This window comes from Myotis yumanensis, unplaced genomic scaffold (assembly GCF_028538775.1).
Source record: "Myotis yumanensis isolate MYYU_CA2020_CCGP unplaced genomic scaffold, mMyoYum1.0.hap1 SCAF_5, whole genome shotgun sequence".
Taxonomy (NCBI): Eukaryota; Metazoa; Chordata; class Mammalia; order Chiroptera; family Vespertilionidae; genus Myotis; species Myotis yumanensis.
This window is the reverse complement of record NW_027223756.1, coordinates 60,431,058-60,458,034: the sequence shown is the minus strand read 5'-3', so window position 1 is coordinate 60,458,034 and position 26,977 is coordinate 60,431,058. Positions and strand designations below refer to the sequence as shown.

Here is a 26,977-nt window from a genome sequence, read left to right as displayed (position 1 = left end):
AAACATGTTGACTTTGAAATGATGCAGTTTTTTTCTTTTTTAAAAAAGGATGTGTCCTTAATTTTCCCCTCACATGTGGCTGAAGGAGGACAGAAAGAGCCCTGCAGGCTCATGTACCTGGACCAAATCGGGGTGACCCCTGGGAGAGGGCAAGGCCACACTGGGCAAATTCATGACTCCCAAACACCGAACTCAGAGTTAGACATCTACAGATATGAAGTCTCTGGCTATCATGTCTGCCCTAGATTGCTAGGAAAACCCTGGAGTCGCGAGGTCGTATGTTGGGTATAGGAAGGTGGGGATGGTGGTGGAATGCCTCTTTGTTTTTCCATACACATGCAAGGCAATGTTTCTGGAGCATTTTCTGTGACTTTGCTTGGGCCAGTACCTGTAAATATAGGGAACATGGATTTTTTTTTTTTAAAGGCCCTACCTTCTAGGAAATTATTTAATAAGGACCCAATAGACATGCTTAAATCCAGCACATCAGGATGAGCCAAAAAACAAACAAAATCTCACCCTACCTGTGTTTCTAACCACAGCACTTTCATTCTCTTTCAGAAGAGAACAGCGGGATCTGTCACTCCGTCACCACCCCTCCTCTGCCCCTCACCCCCCTTAAACTACATAAACCACATCCCAGGGCATCTGGCAAGGCCTCACAGTCCCTTTTACTGGCCCAGGTCCCCTTCTGCTTCTAGACCGCCGGGAGAGCACATGTTGGTGCGCACTGCTGCCATCATGAGGGCAAGTGTGAGAATGCAACATCTTTCCTTTCTGCTTTTATGAAACCGAAGAGATATAGAAGTAACAAAGCTTTCCCTTTTAAAACTATTTTCCTCACTTCCTCTCATCTTTTTCTTTCTTTCATGTTCCTTCTTTTTTGAGGGAGATGAATAAACATTCCATAACCGTGCAAAGATACAGTTACCATCTGAACAATTTCTCCTTTCAAATTCACCAGGGGTTTAATTTTGTGTTTCCCCTTCTCCCGCGAGGAAGAGGGGGTTAGGGGACTATTTCTCACTATTTTACCGGCTATGATTGAGGCTATATGGTAACACTTAGAGCCCGGTGAGAAACAGGTGGTACTTTCAGAAGTGAAGACAATCAATTTTAAACCACCGATGCACATTAAATGTTAGAATATGCCTTAATGACTTTTAAACACCCTTCTTTGCAGACAGTCAAACCTAGTATGTTTAAAATTTCAAACCACAGTGCTAATCCTATCACATTACACGGTATTAAGTAACAAGCTATAACATTCTCTACCAGAGTGTCATCTTATTCATGTTTTAAAAGAACCAATGACTAGGGTGAACTAAATAAAATAAAAAGGCCTTCCATTTTTACTACTATTTGCCTTTGCAAAGGAGGAAGAACCTGATCCTTATTCAGCTCCTGTGAAGTCTGGAGTGGTGGATGGCATACAAGTATTTCTCCCCACCAAGGTCTACATGGACTTCATTATCTCGCCTCTCCGCTTGGGACCCCATACATCTAATGCTTTAGAGCCGGAGCACAATTGGAGAAGACTCAGTTTCCAGTACTGGTTTTTGCTAGTGTATCATACATGAAGATCTAAACTAGGGAAATGGTTTTCCTACCCAGCTCTGGGTATTGTCATAGAATCCAAGAGAGAGAGAAAGAAAAGGAAGGTGCTCTTACCATTGTCATTGCCTTGCCTGATCTCCTCCGCTGTCCGATCTATTAATACATACAAGGACCACACCACACAGGTGATGGCGATGACGTGGAATGTGACAGAGCAGAATATTTTCCTCCTTTCGCTCGTGGTCATCTGTAGTTTCTCCCACTGCAATCAGAAACAAATCGCATGAGACTGAGTTTCTAACTAGGACATTTTGGCCCCCATTTACACCCTGCACAGAGATCAGGATTGGAGGGAAAACATGAAATGTTTGCCTTGCCAGAGGACACTCATGTTCAAATTAGTCTTCATGTTTAGAAAGATTTGAAATCATAACCTGTGGCATTATAGGTAACTCAGATGAATATGAAAATGAAAACGATATATTCCTAGTGTCCACATGAACTAAATCAAGTCATTTCTGTTTTGCTGGCCTATAGTTTCCTTGCCCCGTAGCATGAATGGGATACTTGTAATATTTTTAGAAAAAATTTCCTCCCAGGGTTCTGCATCTCACTTCTTTGCGGCACTAGGTTATAAGTACTAGTAGCAATAAACAATCTCTTCTTGGATGAATACGTAACCTGAGAGAGTGTTGCATTTTCTAATGTATAAATCCAACAAAATAGTTGAATGGCTGGATGATATCTGGGAGAGGAAGTCAACATGGGTTCCCAAGTCTTCTAGAAAACACGACTTTTGTTATCTGGGCAACGTGAGAAAACCAGCCGAGGCCCCTCTTAGAGCAGTCTTGATTTTCCACAGTCACTACGATTACAATGGCTGCCCCACAGTCACCCTCCTCCTCCCCTCCCCACCCCCCCCCCCACACACACAGTCACCCCCTGCGCAGGGAGTTGCAGGCTGCTGTCTCCCTCTGGGAGAGGAGGGGGGGCACTATTGTTAAGTCATACATGAAGGGTTACATGAGGGAATGTGTCCATTATTAACTTAAAAATATTTTTATTTATTTATTTATTTTTTAGAGAGAGAGAAAGGGAGAGAAACATCCATGTGAGCGCCGAACATCAATCTGCTGCCTCCTGCACACCCCCTACCAGGGATTGAGCCCTGACCAGGAATCAATCCAGCACCCTTTCGGTGTACAGGACCCCGCCCAACCAACCGAGCCACACTAGCCAGGGCAAGTCCATTATTAACTTGGAAGAAATAGACCCTCAAATGAAATGGCGATGCTTTGACAGCTAGAGTGCTACTTCATTTTTGTGTGAAGAACTGTGATTTCATTTTTCTTTGCATTATTTCTGCAGGAAAATCCAATCACTATGATGTTATTAGAGGTGACGTCATGTGCTAAGCTTTCAATAATCTGTGATTCTTTGTATTCTTTATTGACAGAGCTCTTGTTAAAGCAAAATCTTTAGAACTTCGAAGACCCCCACCCCCACATAAAATTCCAGGCACAACCCAATAGAACACAAGAGGGCATCCATTACGGTCCATGAAGCCCTGGCTCTGAGACGTGGGTGAAGTCCTTTAACCTCGATAGGCCCACTTGCCTCCTCGTAAGAGGCGAACTGTGTCCGAGGTTACGACAGAGCACTTTGGGGAGAGGATGTCCTTCTTTTCTTCCTTTGTTAACAGAACAGTAATTCCACGAGGGTCGGCGTTGTGCCCAGAGCAGAGCTGCTTCCCAGCCTTCCCTGGCAGAGGCGGACAGTGGCTGTTTGCCAACAACGACAGATGAGCGGCTCTCTACGGGCATATGGAGTTTTTCCATCCGGACCTGGAATTGCCCCTTCCCCCTCTCCTTCATTTCCTCTTCTCCGCTCCCTGGAATTCATCGTTACCAGTGAGAGTCCCAGCAGTCACCTTGCAACCTGGAGGACAGCCTTGGGCATTGGGGAGACCTCAGCCCGATGAGCAACAGCCCCGCCACCGCTGCCACTCACGCGCCAGGAAAACACAGCCCCTTCTGATTGAGCCAGATTTCCCAGGACGCTGCTACTTGCTGCCAAAGCCATTGCTGATCAGTGACTGAGGCAGATGCTCCCTGCTTCCCTTCCAGGATGACGCTTAAGATCCTATCGTTTCTTTTCGAGGAGGGCACAGTACTTCAGGTCCGATCATGAGGCTCCAGAAAGCTTCTTAAAGAAAACAATGTTTATTTACAAACACCATCCGTTTCTCGCCCCTCACTGGCCAATCAGCACACAGTTTTCTATTATAAGGGTTTGTTAGAGCCAATGGATAATTCATACTTCATCTCGTACTTTCTCATCAAACTACATTTTACATAGTAGGCCACGCAAATAACGGAGCGATCTCAGTAATGGGGCTAGGGGAAAACCACATGCTTCAATATCGAATCTATTGTTAATTCACCAATACTGAATTGAAAAAAAATCTTAGTATGGGTATCTCGGCTTTCACAGGTAAGCCTGATTTTTAAAAATTTGTTTTGTTATTGATCTATTGCAATGTTAATCTGAGTAATCTGTAGAAGTATAGAATTGATTTTCATTTGGTGATAGCATTTTGTGATTTAGTGACTATTTCTTGCATCACCTCAACATTCAACAGGACCAAATACACAGTGCAGGATGCTGTAGAAAAGCAGCTTTCATTCTAAGTGTTCCAAGTGGATGAGAATACTGTCAGTAACAAAATATGCGTATCAATTCAACCCTCAATCGTAAAACTGGCTGTAGGGAAAAAAAATCCATAAAAAGGGGTCTTCTTAAAATTGAGGAGAATTTTGATGCCGCGGCTGAAACACATTCTTCCAAATTAATGAACCTCAAATAGGAAAGTATCAGGGGCTGGCAAGGATGGACCAAGTCAGGTAAAGACTTCTAGTTCCAACAGTAGAAATTCTGAAGTTGTCACTTCCCAATCTCAGGAGTATTTTAAAAAGAGAAGTGCGAAGGGACCATCTAACTTTCCTACTTTATAAATCCTGCAGGGACTATTCAGGAATTCACTGACAGCACACAGGGAAATGTGGTACCACAGCGCCCTCCTCGGCACGATCCAGTTACTGCATACTATCGTCAGCACAAGGCATCACCAGAAACCAGTGTTTGGTAAAATCTCAGACATAATGGACTAATTCTGACAAGGGGCTGTCGGTTAAAGCTGAAAGTCTGTTATATAATAAAGTAGGTTTTCCAAGTGCAAATGTCAAAAATGACAAATTAGTTTACCTGTTTTTACTTATGTAGACCTTTTTGTATAATTAAAATGAAGTATAAAGGGAAAGTTTAATTTCATATAGTTTTCTATATGTATTACAGCAATTTTAAATTTATACTGAATAGATCTAGTAAATGTATGTACCCACCAGTCACTGAGAGTAAACAAATGCACACGGCTGGGGCGTGGCTTGGTGCACGTGGGAACACTGTGGGCACACGGTAAAACTGTGGCAGAAAGCCACAACAGGAGACTACAGAACCAATGATCCCGCGTGTGATGCGGTGTCACCACGTGGTAACCATTCAGTCTGATCACGAGCTAATCATTTGGTGTGATTACATGCTAATTATTCAGCTGATCATTCGCCAAACATTGTTTACGACTGGTGACTCTTGGATTTTAACATGTAGACTACAGTTGCAGATATGTAATATTTATTTATGTCGGTGCCGGGAGCCGGTCCATCCTTGCTGCTTGACACAGTCGCTGCAGAGAAGAAGCATCTGCGCAGCATGTGTTTCAGGGGACCTGGCATATATAGCATATTGTTCTTAATATGTTTGCTCTCCTTAGTGCCATGTGTTTTAACCAAGGTCACCTCTCCGAGAAAGGTTGTTTCCCCAGGTGGGGATTTTTCCCTGAGGTTAGGGAGGGGATACAACCCCTTAATTAAGTGCCAGGCGGGTAGTTAAGCTACATAATCTTTACTCCCTGGAATGGAGATAAGAAACGCCCTAACCTTTGTAATAGAAATTGACAGGATTAAAATCGGTTGGTATAAATACGGATGTAACAAGACAATAAACATCAGATCCTCATCAGCTCCTCATCAGCTCCTGGTCAGATCCTAACCAGAACCTAGCCAGAGAACATGGCAAAAGATCCTGGACAGAACCTGGCTACAGAACTTCACTGGAGAACCTAGACAGAACATGGCAAAAGAACCTGGATAGAACCTGGCTAAAGAACCTGGTGACTGAACCTGGCAAAAGAATCTGGAGAACCCTGGCTGGAGAACCTAGCAAGAGAACCTGGACAAAGAACCTGGCTAGAGAGAACCTCCCTATGCCGATCAACTGAACGCTGACCCCATGCCATTCCCTCATCGCCGACTCCGTCCACACCTTTGGGGATCCCTGGACCTGTTGGGGTTGGACCCCAACATGTCGGTGAAATTACTAAAGCATTTTTCCAATATATGGCCTATTTGCTAAAATTTGTTAAAAATAGCAGTGTATTAATAACAAAAAACATAATAGAACCTGTGAATTTAATTACAAGCAAATCTTGATTAAAAGCATTTTAAAATTAACAGGGTGTTAATTTTCACGTATGGCGCATGGGGTTGGAAATTTTGTCTGTTAAATCCAAAGTCGGTTAAATTGAGGTCTGCAAAATCGAGGGTTTACTGTATTTTATTAAATGTTCATTTATTTGCATTTTCAGGTTTGTATACAAAGTGTGAACAAGTTTTACAAGCCTACACAGGAAGGAATGGATGGAGAAGGCAAGGACAGAATTCTTATTTTAACAAAGATGTCACGAAAGGGCCTGAGTTTAATATTTGGGATGCTGACATTCAGTAAGAGTTCACAAAAGATTCTGTGTTGGGAAAGTGATAAAATGCACATAGGCATTTGTGCTCCCCTGCCCGGTTTTACAAAATAATGTGTGCTTATGCCCTGTGACCACGTGTTTGACATTGACCCCTGTGACCTCTGCAGGCAGGGCTAATTAGGGAGCGGAGCCTCAGAGGGTGCTTGGCAGCACCACCTGGCACCTGTTAGAGAAGCAAATTCTCAAACTCCTCCTTGAAATGGTCCTCTGTTGGCTCTGCCCTGCAGTGGATGCAGCTTGGTTCTCTGACAAGACAGCAACCTCATGTTCACCTTGCCACCCACAGGGAACCAGGGCCACGGCCTTTCCTATGTAGGGGATTTATGAGTAAAATATTGGCCCTCAAATCCCTCTGTTGTAAGGTGGCACATGTCTCTCCAAGTGGTGTCAGTGAAGCTGGTGGAAATGCTAAGACTGAGCAGCGAGGGCAGGGCACGCACCCAGCACACCACCCAGCTTTCCATAACCCTTCACACCGCCAGCTCCCCCGCTGCCCCCGTCGGTCACCCAGGTCTCTTTACACCTTCACAATGGGGCACAAGCTAAGGTGGGCAAAGCCAGTTTCATGCAGTGGTCGCTGGCCTTGCTTTAGGACAGTGGTTCTCAACCTGTGGGTCGCGACCCCTTTGGGGCTCGAACGACCCTTTCACAGGGGTCGCCTAAGACCATTGGAAAATGCATATATAATTACATATTGTTTTTGTGATTAATCACTATGCTTTAATTATGTTCAATTTGTAACAATGAAATTGGGGGTCACCACAACATGAAGAACTGTATTAAAGGGTCGCGGCATTAGGAAGGTTGAGAACCATTGCTTTAGGATTTATAATCTCTGGGTCTTTGGTAGCTGGTTTATTTTTCTTGGCCTTTGGTCCCTTGCAGAAACCCCTCAATAGTAGAAAGAATTAAACTAAACTTTGTTATGCATTTAGAAATAGTTATAGAAGAGTTGCAGAGATGTAAAGTACAGCATAGGGAATACAGTCAATAATATCCTAATAACGATGTATGGGGCCAGGGAGGTACTTGAAATATCGGGGAGACCACTCTGTAAAGTATTTTCTTGTCTAACCACTCTGCTGTATATCTGAAACTAACACAGAATAATATTGAATATAAACTGTTATTGGAAAAAAGAAGTATGCTACTGTATTTGTCTGAAAAGATTTCCGCATTGCAGCAAATATTGTTTCTGTGAAAATTTGGTGCAGGTTTTCTAATTTAAATTACTTGTATTCATATTCTGTCCTGAAACATAAATTCAAAAAATACTGCTTAATGAGAATACTTTTTAAATTTTTGTACCAATGAAGAACAAATGCAGTTTATTTGCACAATATCAAAACACAGGAGATAGGGACTGCTTAACTTTATCCACTTTCTTTTCTTCCTTGACACTTCCAGCTCCGTTAACAACCAGAAGAACCAGCATGATCAGCAAATCTATGTAGTGCTAGAGCAAACAATTACCACCAGGTGGCGCCAAGCCCAAACTATTGCTAATACGAGCAATAGTGATCTTTCGGTTTCTTTTGTTTTGTTTTTCCATTTTCAACCAGACTCAGGAGCTCCCAGCTAGCCAGCTGCTCCGGATCACTTCATCAGTGCAGCATAAATGAAAAATCACATTTTAACTGTTTAACATTTTCTGACCCTCCCTGCTTATCACATTATGGTGGAGTTTAACTGCATGTGAGTGACAACAATAGACAGAACAGGGAGTCTAAGGTTTATTTCATTATCTATATGCTTCAGTAAGAGATATTGTGCTAGAGGATAACAAGTAAATCCTAAAAAAATTCTGGGGCTTATAAAGTTGGTGAAGTTCCCAGAGGCCCCATGGGTCTGAGGCAGTGGTTCTGGTTCGTAGAGAGTGTTCCCCAGAAGCAAGCATTAACTTGGTTCTTTTTCACGTTGATTAAATAAGGAGCCCATTGGGCTGAGGCACTAATCCCGAGGTGGCCTCGGGTCTACATAAGCAAACAAACACCTAAGCCTGTAGCTCAGTTGGTTAGAGCATCATCCCAGACTCACCAAGGTTGAGGGTTTTATCCCCGGTCAGGGCACATACAAGAATCAACCAATAAATTCGTAAATAAGTGGAACAATAAATCAGTGTGTCTCTCTACATCTCTCCAATCAATAATAATAACAAAAACCTCAGCCTATAAATGCCTGGAGGTTAAAAAATCAAAACCTAAGGAGAACCAATTGCAAACAGCCAACCAGGCTTTCACCTGTCGCCAGTCAAATAATTTCCTTGCTCTGCTTCTGCACTTTCTCTATAGGAGTCTTTCTCCTGGCTCCTGTGGCTGGAGCACTCCTAATTACTTCCGGTTTGACACTGTTTGATTCCAATTGATTTTTACTCAAGTAAACTCTTAAAAATTTAATATATCTTAGTTTGTCTTTTAATATTAGAAATGCAGTAATTTTGGGCCTCACATCAGACTTACTGAATCAGAAACTCTGATGGTGGGGCCCTGCAGTTTGTGTTTTATTTATTTATATTATGTTATTGACCTTTAGAGACAGAGGAAGGGAGAGGGAGAGAGAGAAACGTCGATGTGAGAGTGACACAGGGATTGGCTGCCTCCTGCATGCCCCCGACTGGGGATCTAGCCTGGAACCCGGACGTGTGCTCTGATCAGGAATCAAACCAGCAACCTTTTGGTGCCAGGGTTGCAGTTTGTGTTTTAATGAGCCCTCAGGTGACTCTAATGCAAACTAAATTTTGAGAATCACCTGCCTCATGAATGACGCTTGGCAGAGTTGTATGGTGACTTCAATGGAGTCTATATTAGAAGTAGCATTTGTCACTCCCTAACATCATCAGTAGTCCAGGCAAGGAAAATCAACAAACCAGTTTTATTACCTGGCTTTAATCAACTTGTAATATGTCAGGTTAAGTAAACACAAAATCAGTGAATTTGTTTGGAGTTAGCTCATTAAACACTAAAACAAATTGTTTCATTTTTAATTCCACTTTTCAAATTAGTGTTTATGTACATATAAGCCTATCAAAATCTAGTTTTACTGGTTACAATTTCAAATACTTTGAGAGAGAACCAAACAACAGATTTTAAACATTTATAAGTAGTGATTCTTGAGACCTAATGAATCCTAAATTCATAAATATGCCTATAGTAAATAATGTCCCTCTTAGAAATGGATTAAAGAACCCTGGGGAAAAATGTGACCTCTTCCGACTTTTAAACATTGGCTACCGTCTGATGACAGGTAGGAAATAAGAAAGCCAGGCCAAGATGTAGATGGCGGGCAGTTCCCTGATTACTTAAGTGCTTACTGGGGGTCAAAAATCAGAAATTGTACATGATGCAAACTTGTCTCTCAGTAGAATTACAAATAGCAATGTACGTGGATCTCGTGGTTTTCTTCCCCCCATCACCATTTATCCCCCCCCATGCCTTCTTCTACCTCCCTGCCCCCAGCAATCACCACAGTTGTCTGTGTCCACGAGTTCTTTCTCTTTTTTTTTTCTCAATCCCCCCACACCCTCAACCCAACCCCCAACCTCTCCCTCCACAGCTGTCAGCCTGAGCCTGCTCTCTACCTATGACACTGTCTCTACTTTGTTTGTTATATTACATTCCACACATGAATGAAATCATATGGTACTTGTCTTTCTCTAACTGGCTTATTTCATTTAGGATAATGCTCTCCAGGTCCCCCGATGCTGTCACAAAGGGTAAAGTTTTTTCTTTTGTATGGCTAAGTCGTATTCCATTGTGTACATGTACCACAGCTCTTTTATCCACTCATCTTCTGATGGGCACTTGGGCTGCTTCCAAATCTTGGCTATTGTAAATGATGCTGCAATGAACAGAGGGGTGCATATATTCTTTCAAATTAGTGTTTCGGGTTTCTTCCGATAAATTCCCAGAAGTGGAATTGATGAGTCGTAAGGCAATTCCATTTTTAATTGTTTGAGGAACCTCATACTGTTTTTCATTGTGGCTGCACCAGCCTGCATTCCACCAACAATAGTGCACGAGGGTTCCCTTTTCTCCACATTCTCGCCAGCACTTGTTGTTTGTTGATTTACTGATGATAGCCATTCTGACAGGTGTGAGGCTTTGTTACTAAGAGCCCAAACCTCAAACGTTATATACATAAATGCACTGGGAGTCTGCTGGTTACCTCCTGGAAACATCTCCTTCCCCCTAAAGTTCTCTCTTCCACCAATAATAATGATTTAACATCTTTCCTACATGGTCCAATGAGAGGGGATGTCCTATTTCGGGTTGAATGCAGCTGCTCTGCTTCTCTTGAGAGCAGGACAGAGGAATGGGTCTGCATTGCACCAGCGTTGGGACCCACGACCAAACAAACAGGGAGCGTGAGCAGTGAGGGCTGGACCGCGTGCCTAGATGAATCTGTGAAGTGTCGGTACCTGTAGGATTAACAACGACCATCAGTGCAGTCTGAGCACATGTTGACCTGGGTTTGGGAAGCAGCCACTGATACCAGGCTGGGATGAGAGGGAACACTGTACATGGCAGTCTTACCGAGAAAGGGTTTCTAAATTTTCCTGCAAAGAGAAGGAATAGTTGGGAACCTGGAGTCAATGACTACATTTTGCCACCCTCAGGCTGTCTCCTGTGGCACTCAGAGACGCTGGGTCACGGGCCTGACCTGAACATGGAGGGGAATAATGATGACCGTTACTCAGTTCTGAGAGTCCTTTAGAATTAAAAGGAGTTGTCAGCCTTGGCTGTCTAACAGGCCCTCTGGGGAGCTAGTTCCCAATGCACACCCCCGGGGCCTGGCTGCATCCAACACCGAGGCATCAGCTGGGCAGTTTCACAGTGTGCTCTGTCTGGAATCCAAGGCGGACTTGTTAAAAACAAGGGCTCTGGGTTCAAACTCTGACTCCCCCGCTCTGTGCTGTGATGTTGGGTGATCTAGGCACATGGTCCAGCCCTCACTGTTCACGCTCCCCGTTTGTAGCACCTATTTTACAGGGTCAAGTTTGGGAGAGTTAATACATGTAATTACAGGACAGTATCAGGCACTTAGAATTCAATAAATGCTTATCATAACCAGGAACCTGCAGCACACATCCAATTGAACTTGATTGTCTTTATCTTCACGTTGATAACATCACTGGAGGATGGAGAAAGGATGAGTCCGGATTTGTTCATGCAGAACTAAGGCAGCCAAAGCCCCCCTTTACCCCCAACCCCCGTCTATTTTCCAAGAATGAATAAACTTCTGTGAATAATGTATTTCATAGTAGGAAAACATAGTCTGTTTTTGCTAACTGTAAGTGGCTGAGTTAATGTGCATATACTAGGTAGATTCATTTAAGAGATAGCTTTTTAAAATATGTATCACAGGTTATAATCTATGCCCAGTAAGTTTTCATTCTTTTTGTCTGGAAATTTAATTCGAAATGTTATGTAAAGACTTCCCAAAGAAATACAGTACTGTTCTGAGCGACAGTTTTCACGGAAGGTTGAACAAGGGCTCAAACATGCTAGACCCCAGGAAGCATCCCTGTGAGTGTGTGGACGATAACGATGTCTCCTCTGAGTAACGCAGGACAGGAGGGGCAGCCTGGTCGAAAGGTCCAGAAACGTGCCCCAGGCACCTTTATCTAGCTGCCTTACTGACTGCAAAGCCCAAGAAGCTCCCGAGAATAGATAAGAAGATGAAAGGCTTTCTCCTCAAAGTAATTAATTTGATGAAGACTCAATGTTTGCTTTTTTTTTGTTTTTGAGGCCAACTGATATAATAGTACCTTACCGAGAGACCTCACATCACTGTAGTTATGAAAGTATTTGGAAAAACCCGGTTGAGTAGAAAGGTAGAGGTATTAAAATGGCAATCAACATACGACAAAAATCCAATTATGATTCAATTGCCATTTTAAAGCTTTAAAAACAGGTGCACTTTTTTATTTGTATTTAAAAATATATTTTATTGATTTTTTACAGAGAGGAAGGGAGAGGGATAGAGAGTTAGGAACATTGATCAGCTGCCTCCAGCACACCTCCTACTGAGGATGTGCCCGCAACCAAGGTACATGCCCTTGACCGGAATCAAACCTGGGACCTTTCAGTCCGCAGGCTGATGTCTAGCCACTGAGCCAAACCAGTTAGGGCAACAGGTGCACTTATTTAAAGAAATAGTAAACACACGTTGTATTGAAATGCTTGTTTACAGTGGGAGCTATCAGTTACTAAGAACTGTGGCTCAGTGCTATTGCAGACAGAGGTTTCAACTACCAGATGAGAAGTTGTCCAAATGCAGACACAGTAGAATTGGAGGCCAAAAGATCATAAAAGATGTTACAAAACAAAACAAAACAAAACAAAACAAAACAACTGGGGGAGTGGGGACATGTGGAGAGAAGCAGAGGATCAGGGTGGCGGGTGAGGAAAGCAGCACAGTGACAATCAGGTGATCCAGGCCAGAAGCCACAGAGAGTCCCTGGGGCACTGTGACTGGGGTGAGAGCCCGGGTAGGAAATCGCAACTGTCTTAGGGCAGGTGACCTACCTCCTTAAGCTCTAGTTTTCTCATTGGTAAAATTGGGATAATGACACTATCCCTTGTACATGGTTGTGGATAAAATTATACGAGACAATACCCATCAATAGTTAGCACAGAGCAAGCCCTCAAGTAAACCAGGAGTTCCTAGCTGGTTTATGAAACAGTCTTACATGAGTCACAGATGTTTTATTAGACCCAGAGGGGGCTTTAGAAAATGATAACTATTTTTTAATTCCTTGAAATGGAACAAATTCAGTTTGCCTTAGTCCCACTATTGTCTTTGCCCACTTTACCCATTCATAGTACCTGCCAGGCGCCTGTGAGTAACTGAATTTGTGTCCCTTGTAGTATTAGCAGTGATAAGCAGGGTTTTCCAGAGAGATGGTAGCCACGATGTGTGAAACAGGCACCCAAAGCTTTGGGGATCTTGAAAAGAGCTGTGGGTATTAGAAGTCAACATGTAGAGGTGTCAGAAGGGCCACCAGGTACTAAAAGGTGCCCAGAGGGAGCAACCAGAAAGATCTAAGTTATTGTTCTGATGTGCTGGAAACTGTCCTGTGAGAATATCAAGCTGACAGATATAAATTCTCTAAAAATACTGTGGCCAGTAAATTCAAACTTACTAAAATATTTGTAAAAAAAAAAAAAAAAGATTAGCTCTATTATCTGGTCGACCTTATCAGGATTACCATTTTCTCTTCTATACAATATATGTAAGTTACATACCACATATATATCTAAATATTTGTGAATCTGACATTATATGAAACCATTTTCTTATAAACCTTTCCTTGATTTCCCATTGTTTCCCTTCCAGGAATTTATGAGATGGGATTTCTTAAAAGTTTTGCGGAAGGTATTTATAATATAGAAAAACAAACCAACAACAAAAAACCCCCCAAAACGAGTAAAATTGCCCACTAGAGGGTGCAATAATATCACACATAATGATTGGAGAAAAAAGGAAAGATGAACAAATACTTATTTTATAGGTCTATCTAGAAGGGAGATGCTATGTGGTAGTTAGACACATCTGCATTGAAATTGCCATGGTAACAGTTAAAATAGCAAATTCCTAGGCTTTGTCTAGATCCGGATCTGGGGGCGGGCTTATGAATCGGCATTCTTAATGAACACACCAAGTGATTTTTACGTATGCTGAAGTTTGCAAACTATTTCCCCAAGGAGAGAAAAATCCAGGCAACTGTTTTAGAGATAAGTTCTAATTTATAATCCTTTTTCACAAAAGTAAAAATATTTCCTCCCCCCCCCAAAAAAACTCCACCCAAATCTGAGTTGATGAATATGTTGTCCTGTAAGAACATAAATTACTTAAAGACTTAATAGATGCGTTTAAACAAAGTTTCTTTTAAAATATCTAACTAACACTGGGTATTCTGTTTTCCTTTGAAGGTTATGGTGACAAATATTATCTCTGGAAGAGATATCAGTCTGTGACTGCTTCAGGCACGTTGAACCAGCAGAAAATCGATGGTGCGGTCCATGGAATACTTAATTACGGACTGTGACTTCATAAAGAAAACAAAGAACAATCGGATTAAATTTCATCAGATGGCATATTCCCTCTTCTCTGGAGATTGAAGTCCTTGCTTGGGACTGTTGCAATTGCCACTGCCACCTGCGATGTCCTTTCTCAAGCCCCTTTCTATTCCCGTTGTGTGTTCCTCTCTTCCTGCTGCTTCGTGAATACCCACAGCACCTGTGGGGTCTCCAGGGGCCTGTTGTCACCCTTCATCCTTAAATAAGAGCCTTGCAGTGTAGGAGGAAGTGCCCAGCCACCAAGCAAAATCATAGAGACTGGGAACATTAGAAAATGCCTAAAAAGACCCAATTTTACTCCCTTGTTTTCTAGAAGAAACCGAGGCCCAGAAAACAGAATGGATTTGCCCAGGGTAACTTTGTAAGTGATGGGCAGATGTTTTTTTCCCTCTAGTTTTACTGAGTAGATTTTCTTCCATTCAGGAGCTAATTAGTGAAGCATCACAACATACCAGATGCTTCCTAGGAGTCAGGGAACAACACAGGCAAGATTCCTGGTTTTGTGACGTTTACTATTACATTAGTGTCAGAATCGTGCGTTTGTTGGAACAGGGGGCTGTGTAACTGCCCTTCAACAAGAGATGATGGGCTTTGATTCCATCCCTTCCCCCACTGGTCTTTCGTTGTAGGTGTGTGTGTATGCATGTGTGTGTTTAGTTGTCTTTCTAAAATATTCCTTTGGGTAGCAGCAAAGGAAAGAGAAGTTTCTCCGTGGAATCTCTGTTATACAATTTTACTGACAATCCTATTGTCAATGCTTACTTTCATGGCTCAAAAAAAAAAAAAATTCTTGCCACCTATTTCCAACCTGCTTTAATAGTGCTGTCATGTCTGAACATTACAGGTAATGTGATTGGGCTGAGTTTTGTTGTTGTTGTTATTGTTTTATTTTACTATCAGTCTTTTAGCAACATAACATTTTGAAATAAATCTCAAACAGATTTAAGTTATATATTAAGAGGCAACTTCAGCTAAAAGGGCAACCAATAAAGCTTTAATCTAACTACTGATTCAAATTTTGTATATAATAATTCAACTATAATGCAAATAAAACAAATAGCTTTAGCCTATATATTAAAATCTGTTTTATCAGTATTTTGACATCAAGCTTAATTAACTGGCTTGATATAAACTTGATTTGGCATTTTAGAGACTCAGCCTTTGCTAAGAATTTTGTCCTAGCCCTAGCCGGGTTAGCTCAGCGGTTTGAGCATCAGTCCATGGACTGAAGGGTCGCAGATTCGATTCTGGTCAAGAGCGTGTACCTGGGTTGCAGGCTCACTCCTCGGCCTCAGTCCAGCATGTGCAGGAGGCAACCAATTGGGATATGTGTGTCTCTCTCTGCCCCTCCTTTCCACTCTCTAAAAATCAATGAAAAAAATCCTCTCGCCAAACCGGTTTGACTCAGTGGATAGAGCGTTGGCCTGCGGACTGAAAGGTCCCAGGTTCGATTCCGGTCAAGGGCATGTACCTGGGTTGCGGGCACATCCCCAGTGGGAGATGTGCAGGAGGCAGCTGATCGATGTTTCTCTCTCATCGATGTTTCTAACTCTCTATCCCTCTCCCTTCCTCTCTGTAAAAAATCAATAAAATATATTAAAAAAAAATCCTCGGATGAGGATTAACAACAATTTTTTTCCCCTAAAACTGAAGTCTTTTTTTTTTTTTTAAGAGCAGAGTTCTTCCAACTTTCCAGAGGTATACATTCCCTAAATTTTATGTAAGAGTATTGTTTGTATTTTCTTTTTCTGGGGAGAGGTCCATAATGTTCATTGGATTCTAACAAGGTTGGAGACACTTTCCAGATTAAAAGCCCTGGCTTTAAACTGCTCTCCCTTGAATTGCTTTAACAATAATATAACTTCTTACAAAATAGGGAAGCACCGGGTCAGGGAAGGGAAGAAGGTACATATTCTCTCCACAGGCTGGAAATGAAACTTGTGGTTCAGGGGCTCGACATTGTTAAACAAAAATGTTAACGCCCATGGCTGAACGGCTTTTGTAAAGAAAGGGTTTATGAGGCCACTGCGGACCTAGAGGGTACGACATTAAGTGACATACGACAGAGAAAGACAAATACCATATGATTTCACTTATATGTGGAATCCAAAGAACAAAATACATGAACAAACAACACAGAAACAGACTCATAGATACAGAGAACAAACTGAAGGTTGCCAGAGGAGACGAGGGTTAGGGGAAAAGGTGAGAAAGGTGAAGGGATTGAGAAGTACAGCTTGGTAGTTACGAAATAATCAGAGGGCTGTAAAGTACAGCATAGGGAATCGAGTCAATAATACTATAATAGCCATGGACGGTGCTAGCTTGATACTAGACTTACCGGGGGATCGTTTTGTAAGTTATGTAAATGTTTAGCCACTATGCTGTACACCTGAAACTAATATGAAATAATATTGAATGTCAACTGTAATTGGGGGAGGGAGGAAAGACCTGTGTGGGAGTCTAAACCGGCAGCAGCATGGCTAGGTAGAAACAACAACATGCCTGTGGTCCGGAAGTTCTGCAAGTATTTTCTACATCAAGGAGGGGGAGAGAGATGTAAGCCATTCTGAGATGATTTGCATTAGCTGTAGCAAAAGGGATGGGGCAGGTGACACGGGCAGCTCCGGGATGGGCACAGCAGGGCCTGAAAAGCTAATGTGTCCCTCAGAAGCGGAGGCTCCTGGGGTCAACTGTGCCTGGCTATTCTCCTTTTAGATCATCTGGGAAATAGCCACCTGGGAGTTAATTTAATAATTCCAACATACACGAAGGCCTGTATGCAGTCTTGTTGGTTGAGCCCCGCAGTGGTTAACTGATTAACCCCTTTTGGTCTCTGCCTTCTGCCCTCTGGCCGGCCATAATTTAATTTAGGACATCTCAGGATTTTCTCCTTGTCAACGTGTTTGGAAAACAAAGAATGGCTCTGTAACCGTCATTGGCTCCTCATTTTCGGGACTTAGATGGGATTCCAAATCCTAAATACTGGTTCTCAGCCTGCTGGGTGGTGGGAGAGGATGGGTAAGACTCCTGCATGTTCACCTGGCAAGTTCAACTGTGTCCCAATATCCTGTTGTATGTGATAGACTACCGTGTCCCATCCTACCAGCCCCCAATCTACTTTCCCTCCAGTGAAGAAGTCATTTGGAAGCAAGGGAAGCATCCAGGTGGCTAAGAATCCCATTTCAGTTCAGAGGACACCAGAGCAATTTTGCTGTGGACCTCCCAGGGCTCTTGCCAAGAAGCCTGTGTTGTGTAATGCTCCTTTAGGTCTGTTTGCTCTCTATGTGCAATTTCTTGGGGCACCGGTGACATTCTAGAACAGATTCCTTATTACCTCTGAGCATATGAGTGAGACATGAACATGAGAGGAATTCTTATTCTAACGTTTATTGCCCAGCTGATGTGGCTCAGTGGTTGAGTGTCGACCTATGAACCAAGAGGTCACAGTTCAGTTCCAGGTCAGGGCACATGCTCGGGTTTCAGGCTTGACTCTCAGTAGGGTGTGTGCAGGAGGCAGCCAATGGATGATTCTCTCTCATCATGGTGTTTTTATCTCTCCCTCTCCCCTCTTCTCTGAAATTAAAAAAAAAAGTTTATTTATTTAGTAGTGTCATTTTTTGCCCGTCTCTTTAAAAATCCAATAAAAACGGGTTGGCCTTCCTTCTATCTCTATGTCCTCATTCCCAGTTACTAAAATTCTGATTATAAACACCTTTCCTCACTGCAGATTCAGCAGTCAGTTTCTCTAGTATCATTGGATTCCTGAAAAGGATAGAAATTAAATGGTAAACCAATCTAGTATTATTCTAAGAATTTATTATAAGAAGAGAGGTGAAGTTCAGTTACCCACATTGAAAATGGAGCAGGAAGGTATCATATTCTCATTAAACTTCCCCTTTCTATCAAAGATCATAAAAGCTTTCCAATGCTTGAGCTGAGCATGACAAAGGGGGAAAGAAGAGAGTGAACTTTGGGTTGTGTGAAAAGGCATGGAGTTGTGTGGGACAGAGAGCTGACTGAGGGAACTGCGAAGACTGAGTAGGAGCGTGAGGTGAAAGGGCAGGAGGTGAGGTGGGAAGAGTGGGCAGCCAGGATGATGATGAGCCTTAATTATCAACTTGTAGCACAGGGCTGTGGGGCATGGGATCGACACAGAGCAACTAATGTGCAGAGAGAAGTAGGAAATGTTCTTCCTGTATTTCCTTCATTGAGTTTTTTTTTCTATGGAAATTTCTTTATGACTCATTGGGGTGAAAAAGCAAGACCAGAGGGACATGGGGTTGGGTGATATCTTTGAGTGAGACAATGGGAACACCTTCTCTGTAGTTTGGAGGAGATGGGGGGATGGGGAGTTGCTGGGGAGAAGATGGAAGGTTCTGGCTTTATGATTGGATTCCTCTCCTGCAACTGAACTCACCAAATGCAGAGATGAATGAATTTGGGGACAAAATCTACAGAGATCAGATTACATGGAGCAGCCTGTATGTGGAAACATGAAAAGTAAGTTGTAGGAACTTGCAGAAAGCAGGTGTAAGGTGTAGATTGTCCCTGACCATGGATTTGAAGTTTGGGTCAAGTTTAAGCAAATCTCCAAAGAGTAAGGCAGAAAGGACCAGGGTTTTAGAAATATCATTATTTCAGCTGCTTGGAGGATGAGCAGGAGAGAGGGTGGCTACCAAGTAGCCCCTGCTACTACCTTTTCCCCTCAGGTCAGGGAAAGAACTGAAATCCCGACAATGGCTCTTATTAGATATGACTTTTGTTTTGGAAAACATTGGTAGTCTCATGGGTAAACTCCCATAACTTCCTGTCTTTTGACTAAACATGTATTTATAACTGCATCACACCCTTCTTACTTCCTTCCCTGTTATAGAAGAGGAGAAAATGTCCCTCCTGCAGTCTAGAATAATCATCCTCTATGCTCTTTCACCCTATATCTTTCACATTTATTTTTACCTTCTAGAACTCTCTTTATTTTTTTAAAATATATTTTTATTGATTTCAGAAAGCAATGGAGAGGGAGAAAAAGATAGAAACATCAATGATGAGAGAGAATCATTGATCGGCTGCCTCCTGCACAACCCATACTGGGGATTGAGCTCACAACCCAAGCATGTGCCCTGACCGGGAATCAAACCAGTGTCCTCCTTGTTCATAGGTTGAAGCTCAACCACTGAGCCACACCGGCTGGGCTAGAACTCTCTTTATACATAGCCACCTTCCCTTCAACATGAAAACCTGCTTGTATGTCTCGCTCAGATTTTACTTCACAATAATTTATTATTTTACTAATTACATGTTCATTATAGAACATTTAGAAAATACGGAAAGGTAAAACAAATAAAATCATTTATAATGTCATCTGCAATGTATACCTTAAATTTTCTTCATGTGCACATAACATACATTAGAGTGTAAACATTCAGATCAAGTTGAAATTTTTATAGTTTTTTAAAAATGTGTTTATTATTTCAGAGAGAGGAAGAGAGAGAGAGGGAGAGAGAGAAACATCAATGAAGAGAGAGAATCATTGATTGGCTGCCTCCTGCATGCCCCCTACTAGAGATCGAGCCTGCAACCGGGGCATGTGCCCTGACCAGGAATCGAACCGTGACCTCCTGGTTCATGGGTTGACATTCAACTACTGAGCCACGCCAGCCAGGCCTGAATCGAAATTGAAGTCTTATGAATCTTTATTTCTTTGGAACACCAGCAGAACGGAGATGGGAAGAAACAGAGTGCTTGACATTGACAATTAGGAAAGTCTAAAGGCAGGTTTCTTTTGTGCTGAGAAGAGGTCAGAGAATGGAGGGAGGAGGAAATTTATACCCAGGCTGGGAGCCATGACCAATACGGGTCATCTACAAGCTCCTGTAGCAGACAGAGTTCTCACTGCTCAGGAGGAACTTGGAGACTGGGTCTAACAGAGGACTACTTGGAGAGATGTTGACAGATGAGATCCCCACAGGGTCTGAGTCACCTCTCAAAGACCATCCTTCCTTAACTTTAAAACCACTGATTGTCTTCACTTGTGTCCTGGAGCCCAGGCTCTCCACCCATTGATTCCCCCATTGGCTACCAAGCCGGAGTGTCCCCGTCTGTGCCACAACACTTCTCTCAGCACCTCTCTGCGTAACCGGCCTGGCCGCTCCCTTTAGCCTTGTCCCAGGACATTTGTGCATATGGAAGGGGTGGGAGGGGGTGCCCTTGGATATCCTTTCACTAGTGGGGAGAAGCAAGAACTGAACAATCGTGAGACACCAAGCCCCAAACTGTTTTCTGTTTACATCATTTAAAAACAACTTTATTGAGATATAATTGACATTTATACTCCATATACTTAAAGTGTAAGAAGTTGGTCAATTTTGACATGTACGGTATTATACACCTGTGAAACTAGCACAATCAAGAATACGACCATATCTATCCTTCCGTTTCCTCTTATCCTTTTGTATTTCCTCCCACCCTTCACCAGGCCCCCTCACCAGGCAGCCAGTGATAAGCTTTTTGTCACCACAACTTAGTACACATTTCCTAGATGAATGGAATGATATGAATGGAATGACAACACTGCATGTTCTTTTTTATCTGGCTTTTTTTCACTTAGCATAATTATTTTGAGATTCACCCATGTTGTATAATGTATCAATATTCATTCCTTTAACTGCTGGTAGTATTCCATTGTATTGCTATACTACAATGTGTTTATTTGTTCACTTGATGAACATTTGTGTTGTGTCCAGTTTGGGGCTATTAAAAATAGAGCTGTAATGACCCTCCATGTACAAGTCTTTCTATGGACATACACTTTAATTTCCATTGGATAAATACCCAGGGGTGAAATGGCTAGATTGTCTGGTTGGTGTACATTTATCTGTTTAAAAAATTGCCAAACTGTTTTCCAATGTGGTTAGACCACTTATGTTTCCACCAACAGTGTGTGGAAACATTAAGAGGATTCTAGTTCTTTCATATCCTTCCCAACTCTTGGTATGATCAGTCTGTTTGATTTTAGCCATTTTAATAGGTATGCAGTGATAGCACTGTGGTTTTAATGTGCATTTCTCTAATGACTAATGCTGCTGAACATCTTTTTATATTTTTATTTGCCAGATGTATATCTTCTCCGGTGAAGTGTCTATTGAAATTTCGTGCGCATTTTAATTTATTGGATTGTTTTTACTGTTAAACTTTCAGGATTCTTTATCAGATATATAATTTGAAAATATTTTCCCAATATGTGGCTTGCCATTTCATTATCTTAACAGTGACTTTTGAATAGCATATGTTTTTTATTTTGACAAAGTCCAATCTAGATCCATGACTTCTTTCATGGATCTTATTTTAATGTCATATCTAAATATCATTGCCAACCCAAAGTCAAAAAGGTTTTCTCCTGTTTTCTTCTGGAAGTGTTATTGTTTTAGGTTTTACATATATAGGGTACATTTTCAGTTAATTTTTATATGGGGAGTGGATAACGATCATAATTTATTTTTTTGCATTTATTAAAAAGACCATAGTATCGTCACTTTAAAGTTAATCACTAACATTATATTACGATTTCAAAGATGTAATGAAATAAGACTTGTTGAGGTGTGAATAATAAAGAAACCTGGAGCCAAGGGGGAAAAACAAAAGACCATACATTCCCTACTGAATTGCTTTGTTTCTTTGTCAAAAAATTATTGGACTATATATGTGTGGGTCTGTTTCTGGACTCTCTAGTGTGGTTCACTGATGTATTTGTCAGTCTTGACAATTACACTACATTGCCTTAATTCCTGCAGGGTTAGTTGTAGCTTTTTGGTAGTCTTTAAATCAGATAGTACTATACTCCTTCAATTTTGTGCTTTTTGAAGTTGATTTGGCTATTCTAATTCCTTTGCATAAAAACTAAGACCTGGAGTAATTTATTTAACCTCTCTATGCCTCACATGCGTTTTCTCATTTGTGACACTATAAGAAAACCTATTTTGTGTTTCTTAAGAGGGTTAAATGAGGTTAGGTTTATACCAAAGCACACAGCACAGTGCTTGGCATCAGTAAGCAACCAGTAAATTCTGGCTCAACATCCTGGCCATTAACAGAATTCATCTTAGTGTATTATCACTATAAATGAGTTACACCTCTATCAAATTCACTTAATGACAATTCCAGTGGTAATTTCCATAGGACCACATTGACCTCATCTTCTGTGTATTTGCTGAAATATTTATATTTATATACTATACATTATTTAAGTGATTACATTTCCCTCCTTGCTTCGACTGCTAAGCATTTTGGGAGCAAGTTACACTTCCCATATAAATAGTATACAAGACCTACGGTATGCATCTTCCTTACGTTTGCCTTATGATTTTATTGCACTCACTTTCTTTTACTACAGCCTCCTTAACCATTCACCTGACTTTTGGTGTTTATTTTTGTAAGCAAGCTCAAACCCTTTGTGCATGGTGATGGAGTGCTAATGATGTTTGAAGGCTGTAGCAAGAGCGGGCTGAGCTAAGCAAACTACAAGGCGTTTTAAACTGACTGACATTTGAATGCCTGATCTATCAACTCACAATAATGGAAAGAAAATAATGCCAATTCTTCTACAGTGGATGTGATAATTTGTACTCTTTTATGTGAATAAAATGTCTTAGGTTATTGAAATAAGAATGGCAGCAGAAAGGAGCTGAGCTACATTATACCTAGTAAACATGCAACATGAAAATGCCCTGAGCCATTAGGGCCCATACAGAAACTTCCTTTAAAGCCACATGTTTATGTTCTCAAACCTTTAGGAATCAGGAAATGAAACATGATTTTATGTTTCAACCTTTAGGCTATCAACTTTTGAACAAAAATGTAAGGGGCAGGAAGTCTTACAAATGTTTGAAAAATTAACTGCAAATCCAGATCAATAGTACTCGATGAATGACTAAGGATCACTTCCAATCGCTGTGTAAGTTAAATGTAGCCTGGGAGTTGTTTTTCCAAGATTCCACTTCTGGGACTATATCTGGAGAAACCCAAAACACTTGTTCAAAAGAATATATGCACCCCTATGTTCATTTCAGTGCTATTTACAATAGCCAAGATTTGGAGGCAGTCCAAGTGCCCATCAATAGATGAAGGGATCAAACAGCCTTGGTACATTTACACAATGGAATACTACTCAGCTGTAAGCAAGAAGGAAATCTTACCTTTTGTGACAGCATGGATGGACCTGGAGAGTGTTATGCTAAGTGACATAAGCCAGACAGAGAAAGATGGGTACCATATGATTTCATTTATATGTGGAATCTAATGAACAAAACAAAAAAACAAACAAAAATACCCTCAGATGGGATTTTTCTTTCAAACCAACCACTTGGGAGCCCAGGTCTCAGTCTCTGAATTCAGGTGTGATGTGGGAATAGCTTGCCGAGAATTGTGGAGTTCCCCCCGTTTTCACAGAAAGAACTCTCAAAACCGGGTCTGAACTCTTAAAAGGGGAAAACATATACAACAGGTGGGTGATATTAACCCCAGCAAGTACGTTGCTTTTAATTGATTTAATTTCACAAACCATGGAAAAGCTGGTGATTGCCGTCAATAGACACAGAAATTAGTCAAATATGCTAACATCGTTCCTACAGCTTTAAAAATGTAATGGCCTGTAGTCAACAACCTCACATCTCCTGGAAATGCAGAGATAGGACATAAATGCTAGGGAATTATTTTAACTTTAATGCTTTAATATACACATTACCCCTCAAGTCAAATTCTTTCACTGTAATGACATGGTGTCTTATAAAAAAGTAATAGTTTTGTGCATACAGGGAATGTCTTTGACCCCGTATATTATGAGAGATGATTGTGATTTAAGGTTTGCAACTCTGGAACTGGTTTTCCAGAGTGGAGAACACAGTGCTGTGGGTTGCCTTGACAACATGTGTTAGTTGCATGAAGAAATCCATGGCAATGCAGGACCTTCTAGTATGTCAAGATTGGAAACCATCTACCAAATTAGGTTAAAAGGAAACCAATCCCACTGCAAAGCAGTGTTACCTGACCTATAAAATATCAGTTCCCACTTTTTATCATGAACCTTGTTAGGAAACAGATGAAAAATCTAGGTGGGTGAGACAGTCAGGAAAGCAGGAAGAAAACAGAAAACGCAAGGGCGCTGTTCAAGAGTCTGTCCCCATCTCCTCTACACCATCGCACCCCCAACAGGATTTCAGGAGCTCCTGCCTCGTCTCTGAAAGCTGATTCTGCTAAGAAAAGTGTGTCTTGCCCAGACTCTCTTGATTTCCACCCGAGTCGCCTACAAAGCTCCTCTATGGGGACTAGCACTTGCCTGTATTCCATATTCTTAAATAATGAGCACCAGAAGGATGACCACAACAAAGCTGGTTATTAGTTGAATAGAAAACAAAACCTGCTAACATGAGTGTCCTGTGGCCCAATTACTCTGGCAGGGCTGAGGAGGGGTTTATCTGCAGTGTCCTGCCTCTAAGACAAAGCCTGTTACTGAAAACCTACATTATTGAACAACTTTGTTTCCTTCCCTCCCAGGGGTCCCTTGGTGACACTGTTCTTAGTACACAGTGTTGATACTCTTCTTTTAAAAATCACCATAAAGCAATTTTAAATGAGGAGTTTGCATTTTTCTTTCATAAATGATTTTTTAAAAGGTAAATGGAGCTCTGCCTTTCTTTGGCTTAGACTGCAGTTTTGAGGGTTTTTCCCCCCCGCCCCCCAACATAATCTCATGCCGTGATCCACCTGATATTATCAGAAATGGGTCCTGGGTGCATGGGGACATACTGTGTGGCTAGACCTTCCCTTTGTATCTCCTGGCTTTAAGGTCATGGAAGGGAACTGGGACTGGAAGGACCTACATTAGGGCAGAGGAGTTGCCTCTAATTACAAAGTTGAGAAACATCAGCACAAGCTTCCTCTGAGTTGAGATGGTGTCAGTGGGTGGACAGTGACAGCTGCCACATGTGCAGGCCTCGGTAACCTAGCAGAGTGTGCCGCTGAGGACAAGAACAATGTTTTTGTTCCAAGTGACATTTATTTTCTTTCTCCTGGGTAATAGACAAGCATAATAGATGAACCCATCACCTACATTAAAGGCCACTGTGATTCACGAGGCTTTGTGTCCATTCATGGCAAAAAACCTTCACTCCAAGTCTATGAATAATTTAAAGGGTGGCAGTGGATAAATGGAAACTTGCTTTTTAGAAGAATCTTTAGAAGAGACAAATGACTAGACATGGCATCAACAATGACTCCCTAACTGTATTGCAAGCAGAAAAATAGGCATATTATTCAGGAAGCATTCCAAAGTAGGCATCACCATCACGGACAATTTCTGATTCAATCATAATCATTAAGATTTCTCAATCAAGATAAGAATAAAGAGAATCTAAGCTATAAGCAATAATTTATACTCTTAGCAAAGTCCTTTCACTGTATCAATTAATAAGCTAATCATCACAACTTCCATACAAACATTCTTTTTTTTGGTCTCCTTTTTTTGGGTCATTTATTTATTTTTAATATGTTTTTATTGACTTCAGAGAGAATAAGGGAGAGGGAGAAAAAGATAGAAACATCAATGATGAGAGAAAATCATTGATCGTCTGCCTCCTGTATGCCTCTTACTGGAGATCGCGCCCGCAATCTACGCATGTGCCCTGACCAGGATTCAAACATAACTTCCTGGTTTTGCTCAACTATTGAGCAACACTGGCTAGGCATAATTTTTATTTATTTTTAAAGATTTTTTAAAAATAAAAAATTGACTTTCAGAGAGAAAGGAAGGAAGAGGGAGAGGGAGAGAGAGGGAGAGAAGGAGGGAGGGAGAGAGAGAGAGACAGAAAGAGAGAGAGAGAGAGAGAGAGAGAGAGAGAACATAAATGTGAGAGCTGAACATTGATTGGCTAACTCCTGAACACCCTCCACCAGTGATTGAGCCGGAAACCTGGACATGTGCCCTGACCAAGAATTAAACTGCAACCCCCAGGTGCACACGATGACACTCAAACAACTGAGCCACACCAGCCAGTTTTGTTTTAGGATTGATTTTTAAAGGAGATAGATAAATGATGTCCTGTGAGGAGCAGGAACACTTAAGGTGTGATGACTTTGGTTGGGATATTTGTTGAGCTAAAATCAAGGGCTAAGCTGGGAGCTGAATTTCTGCTATTTCCCTGAAGTCACCTGATATCTATCTGATTCAGAAGTTTAGGTGACTAGATCCTCAATGGGAAGACAGAAGATGTGGGCTATGAAGAAAGGTGGGGGATTATTGTTCTTACAAAAACAGGTTAATCTCCAAGCTTGGTCTTTCTGATTTGAGTCTACCTATTAAAGGTGTTTGGAAATATCTTTCTGATGACCAGTCCTTAGTTTACAGGCCTTCCCCAGCTGTGTGGCTGAGTCAGAAGTCATACTGAAGATCAGTGCCAGCCAGCCCCTCTAG

At 41.6% G+C, this 26,977-nt stretch overlaps 1 protein-coding gene across 2 annotated transcripts in view; it reads right to left on the bottom strand.

The window, feature by feature from the left end:
* The window catches only part of MARCHF1 (membrane associated ring-CH-type finger 1), a 367,501-nt gene that overhangs the window by 7,279 nt on the left and 333,245 nt on the right, over window positions 1–26,977 (bottom strand). For both annotated transcript variants that reach the window (XM_070415365.1, XM_070415366.1), the window contains exon 6: window positions 1,672–1,819. In XM_070415365.1, the coding sequence (XP_070271466.1) occupies window positions 1,672–1,819 (148 nt within the window). The remainder of the gene's footprint in view (window positions 1–1,671; window positions 1,820–26,977) is intronic.